The following is a 24,490-nucleotide window of genomic DNA, read 5'->3' as shown; positions in this document are numbered from 1 at the left end:
GGTTGCCAACGTAGCACTAAAAACACTGCTATTTAAAATATTCATTTAAAATGGTCACTTTTGTCATTGTTCTAATGTAGCTTGAGGGTCGAGTTATGAAAAAAAAAATTATGAAAAAACTCTCATTACAATCTACTTAATACGGTAGGAGTAGGAGTGGAATAGGAGAGGCTCGTCTCAAAAAGACACGATGTGCCTGCCCTCCATCACTCTCTGCTTCATGAAATTAAAGAGGTAGCAGTGTTGCCCAAAAAAGAGACCATTGACTATGATATGAAAGTAAATAGTAGACCATTACACGAAGTAAAGCCTGTATGCTTATGAGCAGTATAACTTGCTGTTAACATCACTTCCTAACCAAACAAGCATGCCGTCGTGGACTCGGACACAGACGGAGAGAGCTTGGCAGACCGTGTGACCTCCAACACTGGGCACGCTGGCAGGCAGACCTTTTCGACTCGCCCTCGCACGCTTGTCCTGTCCCCCGGAGCACGTCACATGGCCAGAAAACGCACAAGGTGCAGGCTGCATGTGTACATGGCTGTGCGAGCAGAATAGGAGCGACCAGCTGGGTCACACGTTCTGTGCATGCGCCATTCCATCCAAGACGGCACAGTGGTGATGGTGCAGACGCACTTTTGTGTGTCTGTATAACTGCCATTGCACATTAGTTTCCTTCCAGAAGGCACCGTGATTTGCCATCTGTTGAAGATTCTTGAATCGGGAGAGTCATGCCAACTTCGCGCATAGCTCCCTGCTCCCCCCTCTCCGGCTCGTCCATCTGACGTACGTGCAGATCTGTGCAGCCGGGCGGTCAGCACACCAGTCGCGTGAAACTTTTCGCATGCCGCTTTTCACTAGTGCCATGTCACATGGCAGTGATCACATGACATGCCAAACTTCGTGACCGTGTCAGTCGGGACAGGGTGGCCTGACTGCGGTGCACTCGACGCTCCTTTTGCGCCAAAAGTAACCAAGTGAGGCGCTCGCTCGCGTGGTGTCGAGCGCGAGGGGCTCCATCTTGCACGCTACAAGCGGCACCGCATAGTTCTCTACACACAAGATACCAAATATTCAAAAAATTGAATGTGTATATTTGATTCGTGAATTGAATTATTTGAACATTCACTATTCGACTCAGTGATATCTCTTTACTCACACACCCCTACTCTAAAGGAATGAGGCACACATTGTCTTCGTCTGAAGCTTGTGTGTTTACATGATGCGCGCCTTTGAGCAGCAGACATGTGCTTCATTATTCAGGGAACCACTTTTGGATGGCACCTGGCTGGGCATCTGTTGCAGCAACTCATTCTCCCAAATAGTTTTCATGGGTAGTAACTGCAGGATTAAAGCTTTTATTCTAGTCGACCTGCACGAAATAGCTCTCGTAGTCGTTGGATTCATCTTTCCACGCCGACACGTGCTTAAAGGGTTGAGGGTTGCACCGCTGTAGGTGAAAGGTGATGTATTGCTGCGTCATTACGGCTGTGGCATAACAACTATTTTCTTTGTTGTGTGATGTGTAACTGCTGCAAATTGCAGAGATACCCCCGAGTTTTTGCAGGAAACAACTGTGCTGCCACACTGAGTAACAAAACTGGCTAGCCACGTACAGTCCACAACAAGGAATGGTTGTCGATGTTGTCATGACAATCGTGATATAGTGTGAAAGTTTCAACAATGAAGAAGGCACCACAACTGGCCTCGAACCTGGGTGTCTCCTTTAAAAAAAATTGACACTCCAGACAGCTGTGCCACGACAGCATCAGAGAAGCACAAATGCTAAAAGCGCAATCACACGTAGGACAGCTTTCGTAGGCCATGCTGAAGCAGACCCGTGTTGCTTGCAAGCAACACGGGGATAGCGCCTGATGCACATCCAGAACACTGTATACGTACAAGTTGCTGATTGCACATTCAAGGTTGTGCCCCTCATTTTTGTTTAGCAGATTGACTAGAAAGTGATTTCAGTCAAGTTTAAGCCAAAGCAACAGCGAAACTTGAATTACAGCAGAACGTGAAGCCATTTTCGCACAGGTGCCAATGTTGTTGCCACAAAAAGATTCAGTGCCCTTCTAAACTTTTAAATTTGTAAATGAAAAGTCAACCTGTATGCAGGTATTGATAACAAAACCTAAGCTAATAGTTTCTGATGGCTGTTGACATGAATTGCAAAAGCATGCAGGTCTTTACGAAAAAATTCAAATAACTGCATTAGGGCAGTTGCCTAAGTAGCTAAGCTGATGTGTAAGTGTACCATCCACTTTGTTTTCAAACAGTCAAAAACTTTTCGTAAGTGTGGCTTATGGTGACAGATTTTGCATGTCTTGTGCAAGCACTGGCATGTGTTCTTCTTGGTGTCTTTATCTGCTCTTGTCACGGTTTATCATTGTTGTCACTCGTTTTTTGCTTCTAATTTTCTGACACTTGTGTCTCGGTTTGCTCTTCTTTTATTCTCTCTGTGCAGTAAAAAACGTTCAGTCATCAGAGTTATTTCTGCTGTCATACATTTTCATTATTGTTTGTTAGCCCGTTCAACTGATTGAAGTTATCAAGCAAAATTTTAACATGAGGTAAATTTTGTATAGTGTTATGCGATGAATTCAAAGAGCTCACAACATTCACAAAATGCAAGTAGAAGGGTGTTGTTCCAGTGTGGTGCGTTATAGTTCCAGTGAGTTGTGGATTAGCATTGCTTGCAGGGCACTGACTCAGTTTGTTGAAGAGTCTCTTTGCAGGGCACAAAAAATAACGTTTTAGTGGCTGTGCGTCTGTGCAGCTGTACGACGCAATCCTTGCTGGCCGGACAGACGTTTCAGCCCACTACTTCAGCCTGCAGTATGCGTTGTTTCTGCCCGTAACTGTGCTGGTGCTGGGCAGCCTGTTCTTTGTCGTCCTCTCGTGGCACATTGTGGCTGACAGGGATCGCTGCACGGCGCTCACTCGAGGTGAGTGGTTGTCTGCATGTCTGCTTGCTGTGGCTGTGTTCCAATACTTGCCGTAGACGGCTAAGTAGACGGTTAAGCGGACAGCGGCCATCTTGAGTCTCGTTCCACTTCTCACAAAGACGCTAGAGTAGACAGTTTCGCGAAGACAGCATCAAAGTCAAAAACGATGCAGGCTACTTTCCTGTCCAAACAAGATGGCAGCTGAGCAGGACGCTTGGAAAGCCAACAGGAAGGTTGTTTGCACACAAGAAAATGTAGGCACGCTATCCTATGCCCTTAATGTAAGCTACCTCGTGTTTTTCATAGGTTCGCAGACACAGACTTCAAATGCAGAAATAATGTGGGCTTTTCTCAACTTTTTCTTGCGGCCACGAGGCAGCGTCACATTGCAGAAGTGTCTTCCAGACGGCTTGAGACGCGTTTCATTACTTGGCCTTGAAGATGTCTCAGCTGTCTCCTTAGCTGTGTGCGTAGACTGTCTCCGATGCTGGCCAGAATTGGAACACACGCTGTGTTTTGTTGATTTATTGTGCATGCTGCACCGCATGCGTCGTCTGGCTTGCCTCTTGTTGATCAGCTGAAGCTAACCATGGCGGCCTCAATTTAGAGCTGTAGCAAAAAGAGTGAGCGCATGAGAAGGAGACGCATTCGATCGCTAGACTTGCAAATGAATTTTTATTAGGCAACTGTGAGCTTAAATAAAAACAAGGAGTGTATTTGCATGTGCAGTACGGTTAAACTTTTATATAAAGGAATCAGTATAGCAAAGTATCTAACTTTTTATAACCTTATGTCTATAGAATGCCATGTATTTTAAGCCTCAATAACAAAGGGTGTTAATCAGTGATTTCAGTAAAAAATTTCACTGCTGCTGTAAAGGAAGACCAAGGCATTGAATTGAAACTACTGCGAGTGCCAGTTGTCAAATGGTTGAATTACATGCGGTTGCTTGTGAATGCATTTTTCAATTCGTACACCGCACGACAGAGAGGGAATGCCGAAGCGGAGCAGCATCTTTAAAGCGATAGCTTTAAGGGCCCCGTTGCGCAGTGAGCACGGCGTAAGCAACGTTGAGCATGATTTGACCGCGAGTGAAACATGTCTACCAATGACAGCGTGGTGCACGTCACATGGTTTCTACCAATCACGGCGCAGCGCGCCGCATTGTTACCATCTGCGGCAGAGGAGGTGCTGGCCGAGCGGGGGAAAGAAGGAAAAAGTCAGAAAGCTTGCCTTCGTGCATAGTGTTTGTCATAGCGTTCGCGGCAACCGTTTCCCACTAAAGATTGTGGTAGCATAAGCTGCAGTTGCCGGGAAGCATGACAAGCAGTCAGGGACTCTTTATTGCTATTGCATTCTACTCCTAAAGGCAAAGCTTAAGCGTCTCCCAAGTTATTTCAGCAGTGGTGAATTTAGCTGATCATGGCATCCGAGATGCACCGGCAGATCTCGGAAGCCATAAGCTGGCGGACGCGGTGTTGATCAGAGGCACTGGGGGGCACACGTACCAGCACATCGCACCATGCACTATGTATCTGCAGCATATTCTCGCACTACACATGTGCCTTGCATCAGTGGAGCTTTGGGAAAGGTACCCGGCCACTACGAAGTCCACAGAACCCTTCCGACCTAAAACCCCTATTCGACTGGCCTCGCATTTAAAGAGGCCCTCCCACTGGTGCTGCCATCCGTGGATCGTTAATGTCAATCCGCCGAGCCACGGCGGAGTTTCCCTTCTTTACGGCCATCAACATTGTTTGTCTCTTAAAGCGGGCATCATACTGAATGCGCTACATCGCCATAACATCACAAAGAAGCAGAACCCAAGCGCAGGAGACTACACCGTTCTGCGGCACCTTAACCATAACACCTATGGAAGAAAGAAAAATACAGGAGGCAGCATTATGTCACACAGCCAGCCTTGGCAAGCAAATGCTCCGTGAAGCTGCAGTGGTGGCCCAACACACGACCTCTTGCATTGAGATCACGGAGCAAGAACAGAGATTCAATGTGATGTTTGGTTCCCAGTAGCTATGCCAGCAGTTTTTATTCGGTGCACGCTTGTTCAGCTGTCCTGCCATGGGTCTGCCTGCAGAGCGGCAACACTAAAACCAATCGCGCACTTTGACGTGCGTTGGACTGCCAGGTTTGGCTTCTATCGCATCATGGTATGCATCTTCCTATCTTTTCTCTTTCTCCACCAGTCACCAGTACAGAGAAAATGGTGTCAATTCAAAAAAAAAAAAAATGTTTGAGCCACCACAACCAAAACTGCCAGACCATTCTTTTCATTAAAGCTTATTTTCATCTTTTTGACTTCGGTCGACTTGTCTATGGATTGGATTGAGACGAAAAGGTACAGGTTGCCAACCTAACTCTAAAAACCACGAAATTTAGGATATTTGTTTTAAGGTTGCATATTTTGCCGTTAGTCGAAGGTAATGCAAGGGTTAAGTTCAAGCAATGAGAATCATGAAAAAAGAACTCGCATTAAAATCAAGTACATATGGTAGGGCCCGTTGCAACGTGAAGCATGATTTGATTCAACAGTGTGTTAGCTCAGTGTTATGACAGAGGCATTAATGTGCATTATTTTTATGTAGTGGGATGTCTGCAAACACATGTTAATTAGTTACTTTTTATTATTAGCTCAATTTCTGAGACTTAGATAGCCCTGCAGCTTTGTGGTGGCTACACTTGCACTGTTGTCGCCTAAAAAAAAAAATATATTTGTCTTATATAGACCACCATTTCAGCAACAAGCATCTGTGAGTAAAGGAAGCACTCGGCCATAGATGCTCTAGCTTTCTTCTGATTAGTGCAATCACGTCCCTATATATAGCTCTCATAATAAATATCTATAGTGCCCAAACAGCTTGATGAAATATTTTCCAAATCTCGAATAAACTGAATAGATAGCTGGTGCAGCAAGCCCGCCCATTTTTCCTGTAGCTCGGTGTAACTACTCAGCTATGATCACACGGTTGGTTGCTCTTAAAGATCGCTGCACTGGTTGCCTTCTATAAACTTTCTTGTTATGAAGTCGCCGATAGTAAAAATGTTGGTAACAATTGCCAATAACAGAAAACCCGTAAAACTTGAACATGTGTATACACTTCATTCATATACAGCCAAGTTCCATTGATTCAACCTTGACAGGACTCACGAAATTAACCAGATTATCCGCCAGGTCGAATTAAATAAAATGCATAGCTGATTCATTTGCCAGTATTTGCCCGCTTCTAACGCGGCCCCGAATCAAATGCGCACCCGCTTTCTATGTCTACAGAGTAAAAAAAAAAAAAGAAGAAGAAAAACTAACGTAGAAATGACATTAAAGCTTCTAAACAATGTAGAAGTCTAACACGCACCCGACAGCATATGGGCTAGTGTCTAGTACACAATGGCGTCCGGTTTCCTAAAGTCAACTTCGCCGCAATATATCTGTGTTATGTAGTAAAGCATACAAAGGCTGCGAAGGCAGTTTTAGTTTCGGGTCTCATTGCACCGCGCAGGCAATTTTCGTTCAAATTTTCATGAAAAATGAAGACGGGCATTGGAATTGGTCAACTATCACAAGCAGACATTGTGAGCTACCATTAGTGCTTGAAAATCTTCCTAAGGCAAGCCGAAAATTGGAGTTTCCGAAGGAAGATTTATATATTTTTTATGTGTGTACCTGTACTGTCTTCTAAGCTCTGCTAGGACAGGTTGCGGCTAAAGGGGTCACTGTTAGGGTCACCATGGAGGTCAGGCTTGTGCATGCTGACTGGCCGAGTTCGAATGATCTGACGAATGCCGATTTTAGGATTGAAATAAAGAATAAAGAACTTTATGTATTCCTCAATTAAGCCGCCATAGGTTAAGATTTAGAAATAAAAATCACAAGTATTGGGAGAGGTCTCATGGGGAGCTGGTCATTCTTTACATATGTCCGCAATATTTCCCTCCCTGTTTGCTTTGTCCTAGTCTCTTGGGCACTATAGTACATCATTTTCTTCATTGATCAAACCCTACCTAACTGCTCTACGGTATACTGCGCTTGTGCAGAACCATGTGTGGAAACATCGACCGCAACAGCTGCCAAAGTGCCGAACACTGAGGTGCAAATCTCGCAGGCACAGAGGCAAATATTAAGATAGGATAACTAGGACAATATGCAAACTCTTGCTTTGTGTTGTGCGTCAAGGTGCTGCAGAGTCAGTATTATTTTGCTGTGATGTAGACATCGACACAGAACGTGTTGCCCTGCAACAGGAGATGCCCACTGCTAACCTAGCAGAAGCATTTACAAGTTTAGCACAGCAGCAGCCATGGTGGCTGCTCACAACAAAAGCTTCATTGTCCCACATTGCCCGACGTATTCGTGCACCACCTTGGCCACTCTCCCAATACCGTCAGATCTCTAAGATTTAACTATATTCGTGGTGTAAGAAACTATATTCATTACCTGATCTTATTTCCATTGAAAGCATTTTTTTTGGCATTTAACGAAGCAATGGCGTGACACAGTTTCAATTTAATGGAGTTTTTGGCCATTTTAAGCATCTGCTTAGAGCCTCTATGGATGGTAAATGTAGCAAAACACTGTTAAAAGGTCGGCCGAAGAAAACTTTCTTTGCAAGCATCCTCCGCATGAAAAGCTTGAGCAGCAAAAACACCATCGAAGCGCGCAACTCGTGTAACAACTTGCAGAGGCCGCTGAGCGCACAACAGCTTGTATAGCTCAAAGAAACACAAGAGCTGATGATTCCTTCAATACAGAGAGGGTGGGGAAGAGGTGAGTGCGTGATAAAGTGATAAAGCACGCGCTTGGAGTGGGGGGACGGGACATGCACCTAACGCGCCCTCTCCCTACAGTGCCCGTGACTTCCTCTTGGATGCCTAATATAGGATGCCGTGCGCCACGCTGATGTGTTGCGCTTGGCACGATCTGCACTGCACGCACTCGCTCACAACCATGCTATTATGGCTGGACCTGCTTGCAAGTTGTTTATAAGTGGTTACTGACAAGATACTATCCAACAAGAATGTTCTGGCAATTTGTGAAATTATATTTTTACTGCTGGAGCTTTAAAACTTGGAATTAAGAAAACTCGAAAGCACAACTTCGCTATATCGATGTTCGACTCTACTGGGAGCGTGGGCAGTATTGTAGCTCCCAGTATTGTAGGCCACGCGTGTCAACCCCCAATTTGGTGTTTTTGTTGTTGCCGTATGGCAAGCTTGGCAAGTGACATGAGCAGCATGAGTAGCCGCAAAGGCAGTAGGGACGTAGTACTAAATACAACGCCCTTTCCACTTGCGGATCTATGGTGTCTTGCTAGTGATCTCAGTCGGCGAGAGAAAGGGTGTCGCTGCTTGTGTCAGGGTAACAGAGCTCGCTCTCGATGATCTTGAAGTCTAAAGAAGCTATCCTTGACGTGCTCAAAAACAGGACAAATTTCCAGTGAAAGCAATTGGAACTAACAGACACTTTTACTCTAAATAAATGTTTTCGGTCAGTGCACTGCTTCTGCAACTAGTTTTGGACATAAGTAGCTGATCAATATTAGGAGCTGCTCGCGCTTACTCGCGGCACTGCTACCTACTCCATAAAGCTATGTAGGTGATCTGTATTAAAACCAACTCGTAAGACTTCGCTTCAAGCCATGCATAATAGTGATCCAAATTTCTTACTCCATACTGGATCTTGCTTGACTTTTTGGACCTGCTGTGCATGCGATGTCACTAAACAGAAAATGTGGTGGCCGCAAACAAATTTGCTTAATTTAGGTTGTCGCCTTGCTTCTGCGCAGTATTAAAGCTAAACTCTTTCCTCTAGCATCCGACACGTTTTGAGGCTGCATTCATTGGACTGAGTGGAGGGAAGCAGTTTGGTTCTGTGAACATAGCATTCGGTGTGGAACCACCCTGGGCAACACTGGAGGTTGTGTTAGCAAGCTGCAGCGGTACAATGCAAGCGAAAGCTTCGTTCAATGTGGTGGACCTGAGTTTCTTTCGGCTATCCATGTGCCACAAGGCCGCTGTGAAGCGCGCATCGGCTGCACTGCGTCAAACCTTAAAAGTGGCCGACAGCTTCCATGTTCAACAACATTTATTTTATTTTGTTCTTTATATTTGCTTTTTCGGGCTGCCCGATTATTCGGATGTTTTCTTGCCACTCCTTCCGTGTAAAAAAAGAATCGGTCGGCGACTGTACTTAGCGTGAATGGTTGAATTACGGTATAGCGAAATTGCAGTATAATTACCGAAAGTGTCAATTTTGCTATCTCAGTTATGTAAAGGTCTGACTGTACAACATATTAAACGTCACCTCTTGCAAAAAAAAAAGAAGAAACAAAGTGGCATTCAAACAAGGAGTCAGTGGAGGCATATTTTATTGGCAAATCACCAGACAAGCGCATGAGTCGGCTCTCCGTAGACATAAACCCGGCTGAAATACAGTTTCTCGATTGCAAATGATGTTGTTTGGACTTCTGTTGGCAGTCTGGTTTCTTGTGAAAGTGGCGTTTATTATGTTGCACTGTGTGCATGCATGTGCTCCTAGTATTTATTTAAGCTCACGGTTGCCTAATAAAAATTCACTTGTAAGTGTAGCAATTATGTGTGTCCCCTCCTTCTCTAGTGCTTTTGTCTTTTTGCGCTACAGTTCAATATGGCTAACCTATAGCAGCTCGCCGAGTTCTTTCTTTTGCTCTCTTAATGCTTTGCACATTCACCATATCACTGTTGACTAGGTGTTGAATACTCCAGCTCACTGCTTGAACTCATACTTCTGAAACTCATTCTGAAGTCTGGCTCCATTGGTGACACTGCGAATAAGCCTAGGATGAGGAATACATATTATGTGCTTAACATTCCAGCTAAAAGGAACTAGTGCCAGTGTGGCAGATTAAGACACTACTCTCAAATGAAGCTGAAACTGACAGTCGGTGTAGTCAGACTGCTTTCACTTGTGCCTTTAACTTTGGGCACATCAATTTTGACTATGGCGGCTTGGTTGTCTGGCAAACAGACATATGAATGGGTGGCTTTTCTGTTAGGCAGCATTCACGCTGGCATGTTGCAGAAGTCATGAAACCACGTTGGTCACGACGCGATGGTTGTAAGTGGGTGCGTTGCTCAAAGAGTGACTGTTTGCAGTCAGTCGCTCGCTGCTTGATTTTCCAGATCTGCAGCTCAAGTCACAAAGCTGTTGAACCAATCAGCTGCCCAGGAGCAGGGCATCAGTATGGGCCGATGTTTATTTTATGTGGCAGTGGTGGTGCAAGTTTGCGCGAGCAGGCACGAATGGCACCAATCACGAGAGAATTTCAATGTTGCGGCAAGCAGATTGCACTTGCCAGTGTGACTACCGATCACCGCGAGTCGCTCCTTGATCGTCACTCGCAGCCGGTCGTTTGACCTTTGCCAGTCGAGGGCACGAATGTGCTCTTAGGGAGACAAATAAACATGTGTGGTGTTGCATGCGCTTGGTTGTTTCAGAAATGCTCAAGGGCTCGTCATGCATTGACGACCCCTTGGACTGCAGTGATGATGTCACCTCCTGCACTGTGCCCTTGCTGGAAGACCGAGTCGTGCGAAGGAAAGAGCGTGTGGACTGACTATGCGTTGCACGCGAACTTTGTGCATCCAGTAGGATGTGCGCTTGACCACGTGTGCCTTGTGACAGACGCGCTCAGTGCCAGCTCTTTAGGGAATTGTGTATCCTAGCTACCTGCTCTGCCTTCATATTTAAATTTAGGGGCATTTCAGGTTCTTCAGTACTGTGGGGGTGTGCCTTGTTGCTTCCATCGACTACATTGACACTGGCATTGAGGACTTTCTGCCGCAAACACCATTTTTGAAGAATTACAATTTTTCTATGCAATTCATACTATATAACGTACAGCTTTTACGGTTGTGGACGTGTTGTATGGTGCACGTGTTCTTTGCTTTGCTATTTCAAGCTCTGTAATAGCTTAATTTAACTATTTTAACCCCCTCACACAAAGTTGCTTTGAGTGCTGGGATCATTCGCATTGCTATACCCTTTCTTCAGCTTTGTGGCATTGGAAAGTTTTATCCTGGACAAATGAAACCTGAGTGGGAAAAATTCAAATCGGAAGTGCAGTACCACAAAAATTGAGATTGAGATGTAAAATATGTCTGCCTGCATGATTGAAATTTGATGTGCTTTCTTTTTGTTCGAAAAAATTAACTGCAGCCCTGAGCATAAACTGCATGAACCAATTCCTGTGCGCATTTTATGCTTACATTTGAATAGACCTTGTTGTGTTGCATTTGTATGCTTCAGTGTGTTTCGGTTGTGTAAATATTTAAAATTTTTCATTTACCAATACGTTTTTAAATACCATATTTACCCAATTATAGCATGACCCCCACTCTGACGTGCACCCATTTTTCACAAGTGCGCAAAAAAAAAGTAAAAGTGCACTTGCATTTAACATGCCGCTGATTCATAAATGAAAAATACATTGTGACCCCCACGTTTACGATCAGAAAAAGCGAGACGTGCAGAATTTCTCTTCACGGAGGAGAATCTTTTTTTAATGAGCTTTTTTTTGTGAAATCGACACATTGTCTTCGCCATTTAAGCTTTGTGGGCCACAGATACCAAGCACACAGGGGCTGTATTCTCGAACAACCACTTTTTGAGACATGTACTACTGTACCACTTTTGCGAGTCTGCATTGGACTTGTTGCCCAACAAATGTTCATCTGACAGTGTTATTGGCACCGAGCGCAGATAGCAAGCTTGGCCCAGCATCAGAAATGCTGATGGCTGATTATGTCAACATATCCAGTGCCGGGTCACACGAAATCTCGTGCAAGTGATTGCATCTCTTAAAGTTATTGGCCGACAGCAACCTTCATAAAACATGCTCTGTCGCCATTATGTGATGGTGACGGCGCTGCGTCCGAGGGCTCTGATGGCCGGCTGTTGTCACAGACGCAGTTCTTGTTTTGTATCCAATTGTAACGCAGAGGCAATTTTCGAACCCATTTTCTCAGAAAAAAAGGTGCATGTTTGATTTGGGTAAATGCGGTAATACAAAAAGAAAGAACAGCTCTGTGTGACGATAGTGAGCATTTAGTGCCATCCAATTCGTGATTGAAGACATGTTACAACTGCTTTGTCAAACAAGTGCGGTCCCCTATTGGCATCAGAGCCTGTTGTACTTTTGGGTCTTTCTTGTTGTCCTCATTGGCATTGGTCGCTACGATAGTACTATCACTCTTCTCATCTCATCATGGCAATATTTAGATATCATTTTGCCATTTCGGAGATTACTCGCCAGTTCTAGGCGTCCTTAAGTCTCATGTCGAGGTACTCCAGTAGCACAGAACACTTGGTGCGTATACGCAGGCATGTTTTTCTTAATTCATTTATTTTTATTTTACCTTATATTCTATTCATTTACAAAATTGTGTCAAACGCAAATAAAACTGTTTTCTCTAAAGTTTATGTTAACGTCAATACCAAGTGTAGACTTGAAAGACTTTTGGCATTACAAGGGGCAATTCAACTATATTTGCTGCATTGATTGAACTCAACCATGTGCTCACATTATTCACATACTTAACTAAAAGGTGTTCATATTATCGTGACCTTCTTGCTATATTGAACATTTAGCTTGCATAAAAAACGCACAAAATTGAGCCAGTCTTCAGCTCCGTATCATAGTATCAACTGTGTTCATGACATTCCAAGTGTTCAGCATTTTAGCGAATTTCCAACTAAACACCCAACAGATTGGTTGGTTAGCTGTAAAAATATGCTTTGGCAAATGGCAGTTTCTTTAGCGAATATCACATTAAATTTTGTAAGCACGTTTTCAACAGATTCACGATGGTATATTTATGTGCTAGTGGAGTCTTATGCTTTGGCAGAATCACAGCCGTGATTGGCACTACTTTGATAATGTAGACTTGGAACATTGTAGCAGTGGAAACTGTGGAACACACACACACAGAAAATTAACGAATAGATGTGAATGTAGCTGAGCTTTCAACTAATTTCTTTATAAAGAAAGCAGTTGGCAGTATAGCTATGTCCATTTGTGTTAGTTGCGTGTGTGTGTTCTACAGTTTATGCTGCTACAATCCTTGAAGAATGAATCAACTAGTTCAGTTAAGCACCCTTTTGATAATGTAGATGTTGTTGTGCAGTGACCATTAGCACACTCTGCTAAATTTTATTTTTATTGGAGGTGGATTGTTTGAAGGGGGTCCAATAAGTGCTTTCTTCCATTTGCATTGTTGCTACAGTGATGACATACTCACCATAAAAATGCTTCCTGACTAGTCTTCATCTTCTCTTTCTTTGAGGTTCATGAAAATTTTTAGCAGAAGAGTGTAGTGAACTTCGGCTGCTCTTTTTGCAGAATTTTTACAAGAAAGAAGTGGCAGCATTGATCCTAAGGTAGCTAAGGTCGTGTGCGACAATACATTTCTGTGATATAGGCAAATGCCATGAGGTAGTGCAGAATAATTGCCACATTTGCCATTTACCCTGACAGGACAAGTCATTGTGAAACTCTCTGCTCCACAGGTGCCTTTCCTTGATATGTTTGGTGACTACCACGCTTACAAGTGTGCCTTAGGGAACATACACTGCTTGTAAAAGCCATTACTTCTGTGCCTTCTTAAGTAGACTCAGTCAGTGAACCTGTTGATCAAAATCCTCATGTTGCCAATTGCTTTGTACCAACAGCATATTGGGTTTTCTTTTTTTAGCTGTGCTAGAGCATGGCATAATTCGTAGTGCTTCCTTAACAGTGAGCCTATTTGTTGCTGCAAGCATGCACAGGGGTCCATTTCATAGTTTTGAGCGTTGAGTGTTACAGAAACACTAGCTAATTTCAGTGACATGTTATTGCACAATGGCAAAATGTGACGTGAGTGCTGTAGTTTAAGGCCCTTAAATGAACAAAAAAGGAGTTAGTAGTATATTAGCATGAGGAGTTTCGACATTAAAAGGCCTCGTTGTTTGCATTCATGTCTAGTAGCATTTATGTGGAATATTATGCAGGGCAGGGTATTTCTTGCGGTCATGGCAACTAACTTACATGTAACAGTGAACTGAAGAGCATCGGCACAATTGAGTCTGCATAATTTATTCCAATAGGAATTAAAAATAGCCTGATGCATATACGTAAAGTCAAGCGAGCTCATAACAAGCTTCACCGTAATGCAGAATGCATTCACTTTTATCATAATTTTTCAGTAATTAGATAATATATTTATTTATTGTGCAGTCACTCATGTTGTATTTTTGCACAAGATGACTGAATTCGCAAGCTAGAGTTACGGGCAGCAGTTAACTATTGGCTGAAAGCACTACAAGAAATGACTTCCTTGAAAGTAGACCAATAAATGGGATGAAAGTTTAGGTTGAAAAGTTTATTTTTTGAAAGCAGAGCAATAGCTGGAGTTTCAAGGTGGTCCAGTTGCTCATCACATAGGCCTCCAGTGAAGACTCACTGCGTCAAGGACAATTTGTTAGCATTTGTGTGTCTAAATGTCTAAAGCACCCAGAGTCAGTGCCAATTGGTGCTGTTGTTTGATATTAGCTAGATGAGTGCATAGCAGATTTTAATTTCTTCTATTGTTTCTTCACAATACAAAGATATTCTGAATTGTATTGTTGTGACTTTATGAAGGCACTAATTTATTGATGTTACAGAGCCATCCAATCTTTAGAAAGCATGCAATCATTTTAATTTGATCAGAATGAAGCAAAGCTTCAAATTTCAATTCCCCAAGGCTATGTGATTCATGTTAAGTTCATTATGGCCTTTGCGATTCTGCCACTCGTTTGGATCATGTGCCAGTGTGCCTTGCACAATCACGTGAGCAAAAAAAGGTTACCTTGAAAACAGCAGCACTGCAGAATGTGTTAATGGCCTTGACGAGGGAGGTGCACTTGCGAGTTTTTTGTGATGGAGTTAATTTTAAATCTGCACTTGTTTGCCACATCCTAGACACCATGCCAAACCTTGCGTGCAAAGTCTGGTGTTTACGGGGTCTCCATTGATAATGTTTGAGTGGTCATTTAAAACGGAGCATTATGAAGTGTCTTGATTGTATAAGTAACTTGGTGTAGTATGATAATATGCAAATCTACTTTTAATGCTTTATATAGACAATACTTAAATTTGAACAATGGTTTTGACAATGTTTATGTGGACTGCCAGCACAGGCTGAGTGCTCTCGAAGTTTTTTTGCTGAGTAGGACGGAGTGAAGGAGTGTATCTAGCCCAAAGTTTTTACGAAAGTACTGTACTCGTGGTCTCCAGTTGCACTAGTTGTGGTCTTGTGGCTCATCATGAACGCAATCATGTTCGTTAAATGACTCTGACCTGCTGGAGTGACTGCTTCCACTGCATGAGACCTCTGTGCACGACGTCTTAGGTCCAAAAACTTGACGCAGTAGCTGCATCTTTGTAACATCCATGTATTGAAATTTGAATGCACTTTATAGAACTCCAAGGGGTCAGAATCCATCTCGACACTTCCACTGCAGTGGCTCTGAAAGCATAGGCATATTTGTCCCAAGACATTAAGGCACCATTAATCTACTAAGCAACATGCAGCTGTGCCGAGTACAGAGACCGTGAGGCACCCCTTGAATGCTCGCACTAACCAATTCTAACTAAGCAAATAAGCATGTCATGTAAAACATAGTGGGTACGAGTTTTTCTCACAAGGCTGTTTTTCATGAGTATTATACTGTTTACCGCCTCTAACCTTTTGGGCTTATGTTCGGTGTTTACATTTGCCTTGATTGCTACTGTTAGGCAATTGGGCTAAGTTTTTAGCGTTTAGGTATTCTAAATGTGCCAAGTTTTTATGTGATGAAGTCACACAACCGCCAGGGGGACTTCTTTTTTACCTTTTGTGGTATGGCACAATAATTTCGTCCGCCAGCTGTTGCAAACAGTCAGCTGGAGCTGATATATGTCATCACTGCTAACTTGCAAGCACAGTGTGCATGTTTAAACACAGCTGAACGAGTCTTTAGCTTAGTCATTAGAACAATAGCATTCAAGCAATTGCCAAGCATTTTCTTCTGCTGCGAATTTTTACAGAATGAACGATGATGCGTCATGCTCAGGTCAGGAACATTGTCTACGGAACAAAGAATTCATAAAATGGCTAGGGTAAACGAGTGCTAAAGAGAAGCAGCAAAATTTTTTATAAGCATGTAGCTTTTTAGAGCATTATGCTTGTTTTTATGTTTAAAACAGTACATACTTTCTTGTATAGAAAATTTTGGGTAAACTTACATTGTTGACATTCATGCCCAAACTGCAGTGAACAATATTATGATGCCATTACGTCATATTTTTTCATGGTATTTTCATGTATCTGGGTACTTCTGGCGCAGGAGGTGTAAAATAATGTCAAGATCAGCTCTCTTTAATTTTTTAATGTTCTGTAATTTTCATTAACAATTTTAGCACTCATAAAACACTACCCAGATTATACCATATGTCACTTAGAAGAAGTTGGGGTTGTCATCGTCACCCATCTTTCATATTTTGTCTCTTTTGTGATGCACCAAGCCTGTACTCGCGATGAGACTGATGCATCGGCAATTCCAGGTCTGTAATGTACCAACCTAGCCTAAATTAGCTCTTCTCTTTAGTGAAGCCGAGTAAGCTCGCCTTGCAGACCTGAAGTATAAGTGCATGCAGCGTTATTTCAAGTGATGAGAGGCGACAACTTTGACAACTTTATTTATTCCCAAACATTTACTAGTACCATTCACTTGTGCAGTTCTCTGAGTCGTACAGTTGGCCATGCGCTGAGTTACTGGGCCTTCTTGAAACTTGCAGAGCTGCAGTGTAGAGGGAGTGATCATGATGATGATGCCGGCACGTGGGAACTTTAGGGCCTCTCCATGTCGTGCAGTGGTGGAATGCCCACCACCAGGACCATGCCATGAGGACAGGGCTTAACCTTGCATTGTTAAGGACATAGTTTACAAGACTATGTGCTCTTGTGATGGACAAAGACATGCAAAAGTTTGCTGGATAGCAGTGAAATTTCTGCTGCTCTCAAGTAATCTTACCATGAATGACTTAAAAAGATTGTTTTGGTTTTTTTTTGCACTGTGTTATAAAGCATTCGCTAGCCAATAACATTTTGTTTAGTTTCAACAATGGGTGCACCCCAACCTACAGCTCACTTTGTCATTTTTTACTCATTTTTTACCCATCTGTTGTACCTGTACTAGTGTGGGGAGCGTCTTTTCTTTTTTCACTTCACAAATCCAATTTCTGTTATAGCCATGACTTTAGATATCAATAAGCTGTGGCTGCCACTGGCATGTCTAGCACATGGATTTTAGATGTTTGAGGTACGAGGATTATGTACGTGCACGTATTGCCATAGCAGCAAGCTTTTCAGTTGCATTGCTGGGCTTTGCTGAGGTAACTCCCATTTGTTGTGAGCAGCATAGGTTGTTTTGTGCACTGCTTTGTTTTGTTGACATCCATCTTTATTGCGAATGGTTGCATTGTCTGTGGTTTTTTACTTCGCCTTTTGGCCCGCACTGAGTAAACACTTGAGTGAGTGGTCATGCACTCGCAAAGTACTAGGCACAACAGGCTCTAGTTCTGTCCTAGCACTGGTCTTGCCCCACCCGATTCGACGCACTCTCATATGCGTGCACATATGAGATACATATGTGTCTCATATGTGTGCACATAAATGGCCTTCAAGGCCGTGGGTGAGAATTAACTGAAAGATGGAGAAGTGTCCAAGTTTTATCTAATAAATCTGTCTGAAGGGGGGAGGGCTCCTGCCATTCTTTACTGATGATCACCATTGACTGCCCTGTGCTGACTTGTGACTGGACACATCACACTCCCGTTCTGTGGGTCTGAGCCCTTGCTGTCAACGCTGTAGCCATCATGATAAGGCCTTTTTGTTTCACTTATATGCATGTGCTTATATAAGTGATGGGAATGAGGCAAGCCCTGTGCCACTGCTTATGGTTTCCTTTCCTTGGCTCCTCCTATGCATTGCTTCAAAGGCACTGTCATTTTTGACATCATTAAACAAAGCTGTTTATAGCAGGGAAACCACTGCACTGTTTGTGCTGGACTTTAGCAGGAAGGGAGCTAGTGAGTGGCAGTGCATGCTAAAACTTGTAAAACCTATAAAGCCTATAAACTTTGCAGCACATATAGGTACTGGACTAGCTTCTCCTTTCTGTAGGTTCTTTTGATGGAGGTTGCCACTCACACCAGCAGCAGCAGCCTGGCGGGGCAGTGATGCAATATGCATAACTCTTACATACACTGGTTGTGCCTGCACCATCTGTGCCCTTAGCATTCTTACTTGCCTGGTTTGTCAGAAGTGATTCTTGTCGGCAATAAAGCCAGTCCACGTCTCTGTGGCCACTCACTTCTCTGATGGCCAGTGCGCATATAACTATGGTGGGTTCTAATTTTCTATGGACGAACTGGGTAAGCAAAGATGCCAAGTGTTCGTCAAAGAATTTGGAACAAAAGATGCAATTGTGTTGCAGAATTTGAGAGATAACAGATCAGCAGTAAGCACAAAATCTTCCTTTAATATTGGTAGAATAAACACGCAGGCCATTGTACGAGTGCTTAGCACAGCTTGTTTCAAAATTGGAATTTTCTGCCTGCAAAGACTGATTTCTAGATACTGAAGCTGCTATAAGGAGCATATAGTGTTTTGACAGCTGTGTGCCCCACTATCGATCCCCTTGGTGTCTGCTTCTGGCCACTGCTATGGCCTCCGTAGTGCTAATTGTTCGTGCATGACTGGACTCTTGCTCATTTATCATTATAGCCATGTCATAGCTAGTGGATTCTGTTTGTGTCAGAATAGCAGCATATTTTAGGAGCTTTCTGTATGTCAGTCTGTACTGTAGAACTCCTTTTAAGACTAACCTGGAAGTCTCCATCATATTTCATTACCTCTGTAGCTGTTTGTGTTGCCACATATTACAGTCAAACCTTCTTATAACTAAGTCGCATTTGACACAACTTCGTTATAGGTTATATTGATTTTAATTAAGCACACATGCTAATATCAGTGAAAAATATTTATATTCATGATCTGGTCTCTGCAGAAAATGCACAAGTGTACGTGACGCCTCGGATAGGCCAGCAACAGGTCTCCTGTCAGTTTTGATGGCCCATTGACAGCATGTCATGCCAGTACATGGCACATGAATGCTATAAAACAAATGTGCTTAGTGCCATTATTAATATACAGCTGTGCTATTGCTGTGACCACATTGGATTGGCTTGCTGGCTGCAGGACAGCCTAACCAAGCCATCGGTCACTGAGCACATATGTTCAGAATGTACCATTTCAATTTTCTTTTGCTGAGTAGTTGTCATTATTGCGACCAGAACACATACCTTCAGCTGCCAAGAAAATCGATATTCTCTTCGCTGTAACCGTCATTTTCTCTGATCTTGCATATTTGGTTTCATTGTAGCAGTAGAGTACTGCTCCGTAAAGTAAAGCACGGCTAACTAAATTTCAGATTTACTTTGTTATATATGTCTTCGTTATATCAAGGTGTATGACTGCATTCATGTTGTTCTGCACAAACATCGGCCTTCTTACCCAAGTCCAGTTCTCATGGATCCCCTTGTTGCTTGCCCTCCACCTCCCCTTGTAGGCCAGATGGACCACCCCGGTGGCGAGACTGAAGCTGACCAGTCACTGCCCAATGTAGCAGAAGGCGACAGAGTTTACCTCATTCCTGAGGACGATTGATACCGAGGCACCTTGAGCCGAAAACAACTGTTCCCCGATGTGGGTGCTGCCATTCGATGTGGCCACTCCCAATGTGCATTTGCACTTCGCTGAACAGCTCGCTCATTTGCTGCGAGTGTGAAGGCCATCGAATGGCTGCTGCAGCAGTGCGAGACTCAGGGGCCAGTGCTTGCTACAGTGACTGTTGTATATTACTGTGAAACTCGTGTCCTCCAGCAGTGGGCAGTCATTGGGTGCAATTATCTGCAAAGAACTATTGAAACTTGTGATTGACATATCAGAATTTCAGAATTGATTTAATGGTAAAAAATACAGAAATATTACATGTGTGTGATATACATACGGAGGTCCCACAGTCGAAGACTGTATCAGGACCTCATAGACTGTTGTATAAAGTTTGAGTTGATCGACCATGAAATGCACGAAGGCGGGCTTGGCTAAAGCAGGACAGCTGTCCAGTACCTTTGTCACATGCCCATTCTTTTTACAGGCCATTAGTTAATTTCAAATTGCTCAAGCCGGCTGTTGCCTAGTCAAGTGATTGTGATGGATATGTTTCCCTTACTTTATTCGTTTGATTAATCTTAATTGGGAAATTTGTTTGGCATAAGAATAACTTTCTGCGCAATGTATTTTCGTGCTGATGTAGATTTTCAGACTATCTTTGTGTCTATAATTATAGTTTGTTTGCCTCAGCAGATGCGTTCTCATGTTTTGAGGGCTGTGCAAATATTTGAAACATTAGAATAAAGAGTCGAATAGTGACTATGTGATTCGGTCTTTTAATCAAATACTCACTATTTATAAATGCTAGTATTTCCCTTATACTTTTCGAATATTTCAAAACGTGAACTGCGCCCAAATAAACATAAGATTAGAACAAAATTACGGTAACTTTTCACCCCCATAGGCGTATTATAGACATAAAACATCAGAGCTTGCATATTGAAAGAGGCTGCGTCACTTAGATAACCCCACTTTACGGGCTGTATAGTGATCAGTTGCACTCTGAAGAGTCCTGTGCATGAGAAGAAATACTTGTTTGCTCCTAATGCTCCATTTGTGCTTTTAATAAATAACGCTTATTAACGTACTATGTAATGACAGAAACTTGCTGGATTTAAGAATACTGGGATGTGAACATAGTGTTTTTTATATTGTGATAACCACTGATCATTATTCAAAAGCTATTCAAAAAGTATTTGATTTGCTTATGACACCATTTTATTTGTATTCCATCTCAAAAATCACTATTCGCAAACCCCTACCTGTTTCGTGTGTTGCATCTCAGGCCATGGCTTGTGCACGAATACGTTGAGATGTGCCTTGGGATTAACACCTAGGATAATTTTTAAAGTTGCCTCTGAAAAATATATTGCCTGCAAAGTATATGTCACATAAAAATTTTGTTTCGTTTACAACATATTTTGTTTTACAACTTCAGGCATGAGAGTTCGTGATCTCGTTCCAAGATTACGGAATATTTCTTTGCACATGCTTCGACCTAATATCAAAAGGAAGTTGGGGAATATATATGTGTGCCTTGCTGATGAATTAAGATGATACGGTTGTGAATTAGAATGACATAGTTACAACATTTGTCGCAAGACTAATGTGATCTTTCACTTGACATGCTCGGCTGTGCTAAATATGTCATGCCCCAGCACATATTGCATTGTTTTGTCATTAGCGACGGGAATATTAGGGCCATTGTCTTCACAAAATATTTTTGATCATCACCTTGTGGGAGACACTCTAGTTCGAAGGGACAAGCACAAAAATTCTGCTCTTCATGATACAGTGCAGGGATAATAATAGCCAAGCCCAAAGTAAAATAAATGTTAAGCCTCCAGTTATGAGTGTTTTCCACAGTCTATGCAGGCTGTTCTCTGTGATCTCTAGTGTGCATACATGTATGTGTCATGGAAACGAACTTTCATATAACTCCCCAAGCTTTGAGGGCTTCTGTCCTCATAAAACTGTTTTACTGTTTCATTACAGTTGTGCTAATAGTGGCAAAACATCTGTTATGACATCAAAATGACCATTGCATAACAAATGGCCTTCATTCTCATGTATTGTTTCTAAAGGTTATAGTACTTCGAGAATAAAATGGCATTTGCTTATGACCATTTGTGTCTTTCGTCATTCTGCAAGTCACCAAGACAACCAACTCTTAAGCACATCTGCTTGAAAAAAACTTTTTATTTTTTTTTCTAGAAGCCTTGTGCATTTTTAGGTTTAGCCTGTCTTGTAAACAAACAGTTAATTTTATTTATGTAATATCGCACAGATCTATGCAACAGCACTGGCGGTACCAACTTGTGACACTGGTTTAAACTAGACTACATAGAACTATAACGCTAAGCACAAAGTCACGGGATCGAATCCTGACCACGGCGGCCGCATTTCGGTGGGGGCTAAATGCGGAAACACCCGTGTACTTAGATTTGGGTGCATGTTAAAGAACCCCAGGTGGTCAAAATTTCCGGAGTCTCCCACTACAGCATGCCTCATAATCAGAAAATAGTTATGACACGTACACTCTTAAGCAAATTTACACCCTTTTGCCACACAACAATAAGCGTCATCTGTCTTGTCCACATTTCCTTTCTTTAACGCAGCGAGCCCGGTACTTCCAAGTCACGAACGACACGCCCGTTATCAGCATGACAGAGCATTGTCGACAGGAAAGTAGCGAGCGCAGCGTTTTCAAGGAAGGAAACGCAAGCAAGACAGATAACGATTATTGTTGTGCGGCAAGTATTCACCCCAAAGGGTGTACACCTCCCAAGATCAACTCGACGCATTGGCAGGCTGCGCTACAAATGCACCGGATATGTGCTGAATTTCAAAGAGCGCTTTTCACACTAACGCTCAAGCGGCCTGCGCCACGAATTGTGTGGACGTGCGCCACTCTTCAACGGACATCCGAGTAGGTGCCACTGAGTGTGCTATTCTCAGCGTTTGCAGGTATCGGCGCGCCGCGCTTCTCGTCTTGGAGGCCACTTGCATACTTCTTGCACTGCCACTAGATGGCGCAGCGCATTGAGAAGCGTTACCTGCCATGAGTAACTACTTAAGAGGAAAAAAACGAAATCGGGAAAGAAACCATTTATGATAACTCAAAGGGAAGCTCATTACTTTTCGAAGCGAGATCGGGATGCCTTAGAACACGCACCTATAAAGCGAGATATAAGAAGCATGTGCTTGCTGCGGTAAAGCTAGGGAAACGACGGAGCATATTTTATTAGAATGTGAAGACGTCTACCCAGCGGTCGATTTAGGCACCACTGGCCTCCTTGAAGCCCTTGAGTTCAGCGGGAGCAGTGGCAAAGCAAACAGGTCCGCAATAGACATTACTAAGAGGCGATTGGAGGATTGGTGGAAGAAAAGTAGGGAAACGACAAAAGACGGAGACGTACAAAAGCACAATTCGCAATAGGGGATCAGAAAGTTTGGATGCGGTAGTTCATAGTGTTTTTTTTTTTTCTTTTTTCATTGGTTAACCTAGGTAGGATATTAGGCAGCATACACTCTTAGGCAAAGTTACACCCTTTGGCTTGCCCCTTCTGCTACACAACAATAATCGTTATCTGCCTTGATGCGTTTCCTTTCTTTAACGCTGCAAGCCCGGAACTTTCCAGTAACGAACGGCACGCGCGTTATCAGAAGGGGCAATCCAAAGGGTGTAAACTGTTCTATGCTGATAACTGGCGTGCCGTTCGTTACTGGAAAGTACCGGGCTCGCAGCGTTAAAGAAAGGAAACGCATCAAGGCAGATAACGATTATTGTTGTGTGGCAGAAGGGGCAAGCCAAAGGGTGTAACTTTGCCTAAGAGTGTAGTAGCAAGAGCTTGGTGGCGCAACCCACCGCCCCGTTCCAAAGGGGACGCTCATAACATCCATCCATCCATCCGTTAGCGTTCCTGTATATGCTCCCGCAGGGAGCAGAGTTGCGCATAGGTCAGGTTTATGATCCAGCTCTGCAGTGGAGCCACTCCTTGCGCGCGCAGGAGGCAAATGGCGCGCGGTGTTCCATTTGCTTTTTTGTCTGCTGGTCGCGATATACATGCGGCAACTGTACGCAACCGCTGAGCAAGATGGCACTTTTTAATGCGGGCTCAGCTCGAGCGATTGGCGTAGCCGGAGAGGTGCCAACCCCCTGAAATTTTTAGTTTGTGTGTACATATATACACGCACATATACACACACACGCACGGAAGTACATACAAATAATAGGACCCCCTCGGTCGCTCGAAATAAAATCCTGACTACGTCCGTGGCTCGAACAGCTCAAAAGTTCGCGTGCAAACGCGCATTACCTTGTAACAAAAAGCGGTGCAATGTTTTTCAGCACGCATATGAAGATTTCTCGTGGAGGTGGAAGGCAAGAAATGTTTTAAAGGGTGTTCAAAGAAAACTTAACACATTTGTGGTAGACAATTATGATAGCACATTTTGGCTGCCGAAACGAGACGAATAATGAATGTCGCCAACAGAACTATCGTACCTGCAATTATGTCAGTGACCGTTGACCGTCATTCATCGCTAAACGTCGTTCACAGCAGCTGCATGTTCTTGATAAATGCGGTGCAGACACATAAATTTAAACGCATTTCAAAGGTTCACATGCGCACATCTTATGCAAAGATTTTTTTTACGATTCAAACAGCTGCTTCGTAGCAGCTAATCCGCAAGTGGAAAAAGATTCAAGATGCACGAACTTCTAGACCAAATTTATTTGGTGCAAGGGAATG

At 43.2% G+C, this 24,490-nt stretch overlaps 1 protein-coding gene across 3 annotated transcripts in view; it reads left to right on the top strand.

Annotated features, from left to right (window-relative positions):
- The window catches only part of LOC126524481 (protein spinster-like), a 101,734-nt gene extending 79,875 nt beyond the window's left edge, over nt 1-21,859 (top strand). The window contains exons 10-11 of one of the 3 annotated variants that reach the window (XM_050172793.3): nt 2,783-2,951; nt 19,633-21,859. In XM_050172793.3, coding sequence (XP_050028750.1) covers nt 2,783-2,951; nt 19,633-19,730 — 267 coding nt within the window. In that variant the 3' untranslated portion in view covers nt 19,731-21,859. Of the gene's footprint in view, nt 1-2,782; nt 2,952-7,001; nt 9,285-10,439; nt 13,266-19,632 lie in introns of those variants that run through there. The other 2 variants (XM_050172792.3, XM_055067329.2) reach the window with 2 other exon arrangements.
- The last annotated feature ends 2,631 nt before the right edge of the window (nt 21,860-24,490 follow it).

Source organism: Dermacentor andersoni, chromosome 3 (assembly GCF_023375885.2).
Source record: "Dermacentor andersoni chromosome 3, qqDerAnde1_hic_scaffold, whole genome shotgun sequence".
In the NCBI taxonomy this organism is placed as follows: Eukaryota; Metazoa; Arthropoda; class Arachnida; order Ixodida; family Ixodidae; genus Dermacentor; species Dermacentor andersoni.
This window is presented reverse-complemented; position numbering and strand designations above follow the sequence as displayed.